The sequence below is a fragment of the Rhinopithecus bieti genome, unplaced genomic scaffold, assembly GCF_001698545.2.
Source record: "Rhinopithecus bieti isolate Rb0 unplaced genomic scaffold, ASM169854v2 scaffold_788, whole genome shotgun sequence".
NCBI lineage: Eukaryota > Metazoa > Chordata > Mammalia > Primates > Cercopithecidae > Rhinopithecus > Rhinopithecus bieti.
Genome location: NW_016803416.1, coordinates 788,657 through 798,716, shown reverse-complemented (window position 1 = coordinate 798,716; position 10,060 = coordinate 788,657). Strand labels below are relative to the sequence as shown.

Below are 10,060 nucleotides of genomic sequence, written 5' to 3'. Positions count from 1 at the left end.
GAATTGATGGGTGCTGATGAGTTGATGGGTGCAGCACACCAACATGGCACAAGTATACATATGTAACAAACCTGCACGTTATGCACATGTACCCTAGAACTTAAAGTATAATAATAAAAAATAAAAAATAAAAAAAATAAAAAAATAAAATTCTTTTTTTTCTTACCATTGAATTGTCTTGGAATCCTTGGTGAAAAACAATTGACCACACATATAAGAACTTATTTATGGACTATACATTCTATCACATTGGTGTATATGTCTGTCTTTATGCCAATATCATACTCTTGTTGTGATTACTATAGCTTTGTATTAAATTCTGAAATCAGGAAATGTGAGTCCTCCAAATTTATTCTTTATCAAGATTCTTTTGCCTTTCATAGGCCCCTACTGGTTCCATATAAATTATCAGGCTAGCTTAACTTCTTCAAAAAGACAGTTAGGATTTTAGTAGTAATTGCATCAAATTTCCATGTTAATTTTAGGAATAATGTCATCTTAGCAATATTACATTTTCTAATCCACAAACATGGTATATCTTTCGTTGATTTATATCTTTTATTCTTTCTTTAATATTTCTAACTCACTTTTATAATTTTAGTGTAAAAGCTGTGCACTTCATTTGTTAAATTTATTCTAAAATACATTTTTTATGCTATTGTAAGTGAAGTTGATTTCTTAATTTTATTTTCAGATTTTCTATTGCTACTGTATAAAAATACAATTACTGTTTGTATATTGATCTCTTTTACTGTGACCTTACCAAACTTATTAGTTCTAAAATTTTTAAATGGATCTTTTAGGACTTTCTACATATAAGATAATGTCATTTGAAAACAGTGATAGGCTGGGCACGGTGGCTCATGCCTGTAATCCCAGCACTTTGGGAGGCTGAGGCAGGTGGATCCCCTGAGGTCAAGAGTTCAAGACCAACCTGACCAACATGAAGAAACCCTGTCTCTACTAAAAATACAAAAATTAGCTGAGTGTGGTAGCGCATGCCTGTAATAACAGCTACTCGGGAGGCTGAGGCAGGAGAATCACTTGAACCCAGGAGGCGGAGGTTGTGGTGAGCTGAGATCATGCCATTGCACTCCAGCCTGGGCAATAAGAGTGAAACTCCATCTCAAAAAAAAAGAAAAGAAAAGAAAACAGTGATAATATTAATTCTTTCTTTCCAATCTGAATGTCTTTTATTTTGTCGTCTTCCCAATTGCTCTGGCTAGAACATATAGTACCATGTTGAGTAGAACTCATGAAAGTGGACATCCTTATCTTGTACCTGATTTTAGGGGAAAATGTTCAGGCTTTCACCATAATTACTATAAAAGACCGCACTTTGGTACAGTGTACACTGCTCAGGTGATGGGTGCACCAAAATCTCAGAAATCACCACTGAAGAGCCTATCCGTGTAACCAAACACCACCTGTTCCCAAAAAACCTAATGAAAAAAAATTATGATGTGAGCTGCAGGTTTTTCATAGATGCTTTTAAAGAAGTTTCATTCTATTTCTAGTTTTGCAGGTGTTTATATAATTAAAGGGTGTTGAATTTTGTCTATTCATTTTCTGCATCTAGTGAGATAATCATGTGAGCTTTGTTCTGTATCGTATTAATATGTTATCACTTTGATTGTATTTCAGATGTTAAATTAAGCTTGCGTTACTGGGATAAATCCCATTTCATCATTGTTTGTAATTACTTTTATATGTTGCTGGATTCAGTTCATTAGTCTTTTTCAAGGATTACTGCATCTGTATTCATAAGGGATATTGTTCTATAGTTTTATTTTCTTGTGATATTTCCTCCTTTTTTGCTATCAGCAGAATATTGACCTCATAAAATGAGTTGGGAAGTGTATTTACGCCTCTTCTATTTTGGGGAAGAATTTGTGATGAGTTAATATTAATTCTATTTTAAATTTTGGTAGAAATCACAAGTGAAGACATCTGGACTTGAGCTTTCTTTGTATAAGGTTTTATGAAATTTATTAATAATTCAGTATCTTATCAGATTTTCTATTTCTTCTTAAGTTCATGTGGCAGTTTTGTCTTTCTATGAATTTATCCATTTCATCTAAGATTATATACATTTTATTTTATGCAGTTTCCTCTTAACTATTAGTTAAGAGGAAAAAGGATGACAAATCATGTATTTTATAATTACCCACATTATTATCCTTATTGGTGCTATTTTTTTTTAGTATTGGTTCAACTTAATATCTGGTGTCATTTGTTTTAATATTTCTGTTACTATTGCTTTCTTTACTGATTTTTGTAAAGTGAATCCAACAACAAATTATCTTAGATTTTGTTTGTCTTTATTTCACCTTTATTTTAGGAAGACAGTTTAGGTGGATATAAGATTATTGGTTGATAGGAATTTCTTTCTCTTTTACCACTTTAAATGTCATCTCACTGCCATCCTCCTTTGCTTCTGGTAGAAGTCAGTTGTTAATCTGATCAGGATGCTCTCACACATAATGCATCTTTTTTTTCTCTTGCTGCTTTCAAAGTTTTTTATTTGTGTTTTGCTTTTAGTAGTTTTACTATAATGTGTGAGCGTGTAAATCTATTTGCTTGATTCTTAAGAGTTCATTGACCATCATGAATGTATAGATTAATATTCAACAAACTTCAAAAGTTTGGGGCCATTATTTCTTTGACTATTTTCTTCTCCTTTTCTCTCTCCTTCTGGCCCTCTTATTATGCATATGTAAATATATTTAACAATGTACCACATTTCTCTGAGGCTCTGTTGATTTTTTTACTTCATTCTATTTTCTCACTGTTTTTCATGTTGCATAATATCTTCCAATCTATTTTCAATTTCAGTGAATCTTTCTTCTGCCAGCTTCTATGAATACAGTTCTACTGTTGAACCCCTCTAGTGAATTTTTAATTTCACTTATTGTACTTTTCAGCTTCAGAATTTTCATCTGGTTCTTTTTTAAAAAATAGTTCCTAACCCTTCATTGATATTCTCAATTTTATGAGACATTTTAATCATACCTATCTTTAATTCTTTGTTCTTTGATTTTCTTTAATTCTTTTAACCTAGTTATAATAGGTGTTTTGAAACATTCAAATTCTAAATACAACACCTGGACTGTTTCTACTAACTGCTTTTTTTAAACCAGGTGTTGTCTGACTTCCCCTCCATGTGCAGCCTCTGTTGTCATTCCTCAGAGGGTGCATGGCTGGGTAGACGCACAGTCATTCTTATCCTCTCCCATTTCCAAAGGATAATAATCACTTTAGTTGTGTTCACTTTCTTTCTTTCCATGGTCTCGCTGTTAAGTGATTGTTCTGCCTGTGTTGGTATCACACCCAGATTTTGGCCTTCTTAATTGTTTGCTGAACTGTTGCTCTATGGTTTTCAATAATACTCTGAGGTATGAATGGACCAACAATCAGATCCAATTAAATTTGTCTGCTTCAGCTACTATAACAACATACCACAGACTGTGTGTCTTAAATAACACAAATGTCATTTTCTCACTGCTCCAGAGGATAGAATTCCATAATCAAGGCGCTAGCAAATTCACTGGTGAGGATTCTCTTTCTGACTAATAGATGCCTGCCTTTTCATTACTTCCTCGCGTGGTCTTTCCTTAGTGTATGCACCCAAAAAGAAAGAGAGAGTGAGCTATCTAGAGTCTCTTCTTATAAGAACATTACTTCTGTCAGATCAGGACCCCACTCTTATAACCCCAATTAACCTTAATTATTCCTGAGAGGCCCCATTTCCAAATACAGCCACACTGGCATTTGTGCTTCAACATATAATTGTGGTGGACATAAACATTCAATCTATAACAGGCTTCTGTATAGGGGTAATATTTGAGGCCAAATTTTGTGGCTAGTCCCAAATCCAGGAGGGCATTTCTTACCTCTTTTTCTTTCTGTCTCTGTTTAACTTCTAGCCGGTCTGCCAATAGCCTATTGCTATCATAAAGCAACAAGCCTACTCTTAATTGCTCACCAGAAGAATCTTCATTGTTTTCAACAGTGTCCCTATGCTTGAAATGCCCCATGCTCTCTCATAAATAAAATTCCAGCTTGTGTATCATCAGTCTTCTAAGGGAAAGATACATAACCCTCTATTCTTACGGCCTGCCTCTCCCATAAGTAGTACCTTTACACCACTGCACCAGAGCTGGCAGAAGAGACCGTGACCTACTTCTCCTGGAGCCATATTCTTGCTCCACAAGTACAGCACTGATTACGGATAGTAGTCCCTAGTCTTTTTTGCTTATGCCTCCTGGAATACGTCCTGCACACTATGAGTGATCCATGGCAGGGATATTCAGGACCTTGCTGCTCCTGGGCTAGAGATTATACCCTATGTGAGGAGGCTGGGTGAAGGAAAGAAACCTTAGTCCTCTTGGTCATGTCTACAATGAAGAGAATTTCTGCAACCTGAGGCTGGGACAATAAGAGATTCCAACAGCCTTTTGCTCTAGGGGTGAGCTATGATCTTTAACTGGAAGCTGGGAGGAGAGGGAGCCTTGTCTTTTGGCTACATCCACTCAAGAGTTGAGCTCCCATCATACTGAGCTTGGGGAAGAGCAGAGGTTAATGGAGCAGATCCTGGCTCAAATGCCATAGACTGTCACTTCTTACTGAGATTTAGATTTTCTAGAATAAATAATTCTTAATTTTCTGCATGACCTTAAGACAACTTCCAGAGATTTTCATTTCTTTTTTATAACTTTTACCACTTAAATAGTTGTTGAAAATGTTCTAGCAGTTTACCTCTATCATCTGTCCCTACCCTTACTTCCTCTGCACTTCTTCAACATATGGCTGGGGAAAAGAGAAACTTGATCCCTTCCACCTAGCATCAAGAAAACATTGATTATTTTCTTGTTGCAGTTCAAGTTTACACAGCTTTTTTTTTTTTTTTTTTTTTTTTTGCTACAATGAACCCAAAGCCCAGAGAATCCCATCAATGAAACACATTTGGAGAGACTGGAGAGGGTAAAAATCATAGTTCATGGCACCTACTGGGTCCAATATTACTACTTCCTGTAGTAAAATGTCTGTAAAGATTACCTCCAGCAATTCCTGTCATCCAATATGCACATGCAATCAAGAGATAGAATCTATTGCCTAACCCATGGAATCTGAGACTTGGGACTTGCTTTAACCAACCCATAAATTGTGATAAAAATGATACTCTGCCAGTTCTGCGATTAAGCTATCTGAGAATCGTCAGCTTCCACTATTGCTCTCTTGCTACTCTGGACTGCCACATAAGGAATTCCAGGCTAACCAGATAAAGTGAGACACCATACAGAGAGAGAAGCCATGGGAAGAATAATTAAGACCTCCCACCCCAGGCAAAAAGCCAACACAAATATCTCAGTCATGTAAGTGAAGCCATCTTAAACCTTCTAGCGTAGCCCAGATACCAGCAGAATGCAGCTTTCCATTCCAGCTAATATCACATGGAATGCTGCCCAAATCCTGACCCACAGAATCATAATAAAAAAAGTTGTTGTTTAAGCCACTATGTCTTGGGGTAGTTTGTTGCAAAGCAATAGATAAATGGAACACTCCATTTGTGGAATTAGGTAATAAAGTTTTCTTCAGATTAAGTTTCTTACCAGCTGGTAACAGTTTAAATAGAAAACTGATCATAAGTAGAAAGAAAAAGAAGTAGAAGGAGAAAAGAGAAGGAATATCAGGGGACAAAGTTGTCTATGACTAATAGAGACAGAACAAAATAAATGAGATAGATTGGGAGAGGTGAGGGAAAAAGTGAGTAAGTGAGGGAATTCAGGGACATGTGACCTAAGGAGGAAATAGATTAAGGATTCAGGAGCCCAGATGGTGGACGTATGAGTAGAGGAGATGTAGAGGGAGAAGGCAAACACTAAATTAACAAGCAGGGGGCCTGGGTCCACAGCACAGTTCTATTGTAATTAGCCATCTGCCCTCAAGAAAGGCATTTACTTTGACCTCAAGAAAGGTATTTGTTCTATCTGGCATTCAGTTTCCTACATGGTAAAATGAGGGATCGAGATAAATAATCTCTTGCAGATTTAATTTATTTCCCTTGACAAGAAAATACAAATGAGTTTGACAATTCTTATAAACACTGTGCCCTGAAAACCATACCTATTTATTGGGTGAATGAGACTTTGTAACTATAAGTGGTTGGCTTATTTGTGCAACAAAATGGTAATAGTCTACCTTACTGAGAAGGGAAATATTGTTATTTCAGTAATGTGGAGATGCTCTATTGATAGTATCTGTAGGGCTAACAATTTTTTGTCCAAAACTTCTGCCTGACTTACCACGAGGCTTTGTTTTTTATGTTAATAACCTCAATAAATCATATCTAATATTATTTTCTAAGAAAAATAATTATTCCAATGTGAGACTGCTAGATTCTCTGTTTTAAGACAAGTTATAAATATCCTTTTTATAAAGTCTCTTTGCTGTTGCTAAAATATTTGATGCTATCAAACATAGTATCACTACTCCTTAGAATATTAATTTGGCTTTGTGAAACAAACAAGAACATTACACATATTATTAATGGGCAAGTATTCTCTTAAATTCTTCTTCTAACATGAATTCTTTTCAGATTTTCATTAGCTCATTTATATTCACTGAATGTGTTTCTTTTTTGAACCCCATTCGGATTCAACTCCTCAAACAAACCAAGCTCACATCTTATGTATGTGAAAGTGTATTTACTGTGCAATTATCTAAGTCTGCAAACCTTTCCTTAAACCTATTTTCTATGTAGGTTATCCCTAACCCTACTTTAATTCCTTTTTATTTTTCAGCTCTTAGCCTATTAATTCTGAAAAAGCTTCCTCTGATTCCAAAGTCCAGTTATTCTTACTGAATGCCCTCAGTATGACACAAATACACTGTTTTGTAATTGCCTAGCTCTAATATGTATTTCACATTAGACTAAGTTTCAAGAGGACAAAGATCTGAGACTAGACATTTTTTTCTAAGTCCTGCACTTCGCACAGGTGTGTTCAATCAACAATTGTTAACCAAGTGAAAAATGAATGAATGTATTGCATGTGACACTGTGGGTGATATTAAAAAGAAATTGAATACTTTGTAGAACATTAGAATCAGCTATATTTATTATAGGTATGCATATTAATAATATTTTATGAGCATGAAAGCAACAACTCATTTTAAGATCAATATAACTACAATTATGCCATATAGTTGAAGTCTTAATTTTTTCTAAATAAAATGTACTATCTATCATAAAACTGAGAATAATTGAGAAAAGGAAAAGTCAACACATTAGATTATATAGGTCTATTTCTTGGAATAAACACTACAGATGAAAAACACATCAATAAAATGTGCTCTTTACGCACTTAGGATATTTAAGGAATCAAATCAACTATATAAAGTATTGCATTTTTCAGAATATAAAATACATGTCAGTCAACAACTTATAAAATGTTCCAGAGTGCCCCAAGTAGCAGAGTAAAGGTTTACAGTTCAGAAGCAACAAGTTATAGGAATTAATTGGATGATATTCAAGAGAGAAAACTGTGAAGCAGACACAGACATCTATTACCTTTCTAGTGTGAAAGCGTACATCTTGGCAGCTTTATCATTCACCAGATAAGTTCTTTCAAGAAACTCCATGACGGCCAGGATAAGAGCTGCTGCTGCTGTTGTCGCTGTTGAACTCACCCCCAGTTTTGGAAGCAAAGCAGCACTCCAACTATTTATATACTTTCTAAAGAAAAAATTAAAAGGCTCCAGAAATTAAAATAATGAGCTTCCTACATCAGTGCTATTGGTAGGTCTGCAAAAATTACAGCCTCCTTGGAATATTACCTGGTTTCACTGTTTTCACCTACAAAAACTGCTTTTCTAGGGAGACTTGCAGGTAGCATTATATGAAGTGTGTATGTCTTTTGCATGATATCTGATTCAATTGTGCTTTCTAAGAGGTACAGGAGCTCAAGAGTTTGCTACAAATTGCTGATGTAGGGTTTTGACCTTCAGAGCACACCTGGGTGAGCTGCAAATAGCTACCATTCTGTACACTAATCTAATTTTTTCTTTTTCTCTCCCTCCTCCTTTTTCTAGACTCTTTATCAGCCTAAAAGTATTTCTTTGGAATTTAGTTCTAAGATGACCTCTAAGCAGCTGTCAGAATTTACTTGTCCCTCCTAGGACCATTTTGGGATTTCACTATTGAAAGGGAAGACAAGGGTCAACAGTTTCTGAAACCAGTCATCTGAAAACAGTTCTTGAATAGCTTTGAAATCCTTTTGACCGGCAAGGGAAGGACAGGCTCTGCTTCTACGTAAATAACAGCCCTCCAAAACACAAGAACCAGAGTGAGCTTAGTTCTCCCTGGCCAGGGTACTCTCTATTAAAGATCAAGGATTCACCCTACCAGGCATGCCAGTTCCAGCTCTCAGGAATGAAGCCTCTGAGTTGCTCCTGGGAGACCTCGGACTCTTCAACTCCTAGGAATCGGCATTTACTTCATTACAAAGCACTTTTCTTCCCAAGTAAGAGAAAGAACTATAGCCTTATGGCAAGAGCTTGGACAAACAGTAGACATTTGTTTGGGGGCAAAAGGTTCCAAAACCTATACAAATGTATGCAAAGATGCAGAGAGAGGGGATTGTGTAGACTGGAGAAGAGGAGTAAACCCCAGACCACTAGGTACTTGGTGCCTTTTCCTTGTGTGATCACTAACTTTCTAGTGAGAAAACTCAGGGTAGTTAAGTCCCAGAATAACCCAGTGGCCCAGTGTAATGGGAAGTTGCCCATTATGCTAAGCTGAGATCTCTCACAATGGCCTGATAAAATGAATATTGTCCTCTAAAATGAGGATGGGGTTCGATGCCAGTTGTCATAGGCAGTGACAGGAGAAGACACCTTTGGTTCAGAATGAGAATATTAGGTCTCCTATCACATCTGTGGTGTGATTGCTGTACCTCTTATTATCTTAAGATTTCAAACACTCTCATCTATAACATAAATTCTAAGGTCTTCTCATATGACCCCACTCTTATCCTTAACTTTGCTCACACAGTTGGGAGCCTCTAAGAGGCTCTGGGGGAGCCTTTTCCTTGCAAGTGAAGGCACTGAAATCCTAGGTCTACTGTTAGCAGAATAAAAACCAATGTATTTTTTCTCGTATATTCTTACTCTTAACCTTACAATGTAATCAGTCATTCTGTGGAGGCAAAAATAAAAAACCAGAAAAGAATTACTAATCCACCTGTGTGACACATTCAAGCTGCCATACGCCACAGCTTGAATCATTTGTCAATAGTTTCTAGCACATACAAGAGAAAGAGAATTCAAGTGAATGAATGTCAAAAATGAGGAAACGAGTCCCGGAGCAAGATGGCCGAATAGGAACAGCTCCACCCTCCAGCTCCCAGCGCGACACAGAAGATGGGTGATTTCTGCATTTTCAACTGAGGTACAGGGTTCATCTCACTGGGGAGTGCCGGAAAATCGGTGCTGGTCAGCTGGTGCAGCCCGATCAGCCAGAGCTGAAGCAGAGAGAGGCATCACCTCACCTGGGAAGCACAAGGGGGAAGGGAATCCCTTTCTAGCCAAGGGAATCTCAGACACACAACACCTGGAAAATCGGGTAACTCCCACCCTAATACTGTGCTTTACCAAGGCTCTTAGCAAACGGCACACCAGGAGATTATATCCCACACTTGGCCAGGAGGGTCCCACACCCACGGAGCCTCGCTCATTGCTAGCATGGCAGTCTGAGATCTAACTGCAAGGCAGCAGCGAGGCTGGGGGAGGGGTGCCCACCATTGCTGAGGCTTAAGTAAACAAAGCTGCCAAGAAGCTCGAACTGGGTGCAGTCCACAGCAGCTCAAGGAGGCCTGCCTGTCTCTGTAGACTCTACCTCTGGGAACGGGGCAAAGCTAAACAAAAAGCAGCAGAAACTTCTGCAGATGTAAAAGATGCTGTCTGACAGCTTTGAAGAGAGCAGTGGATCTCCCAACATGGAAGGTGACATCTCAGAATGGACAGACTGCCTGCTCAAGTGGGTCCCTGACCCCTGAGTAGC

General features: G+C 37.4%; 1 protein-coding gene across 2 annotated transcripts in view; it reads right to left on the bottom strand.

Annotated features, from left to right (window-relative positions):
- SLC30A8 (solute carrier family 30 member 8) overlaps positions 1–7,869 on the bottom strand; it is a 52,758-nt gene extending 44,889 nt beyond the window's left edge. For both annotated transcript variants that reach the window (XM_017882681.1, XM_017882690.1), the window contains exon 1: positions 7,571–7,869. In XM_017882681.1, coding sequence (XP_017738170.1) covers positions 7,571–7,641 — 71 coding nt within the window. In that variant the 5' untranslated portion in view covers positions 7,642–7,869. The remainder of the gene's footprint in view (positions 1–7,570) is intronic.
- Positions 7,870–10,060: the final 2,191 nt, after the last annotated feature.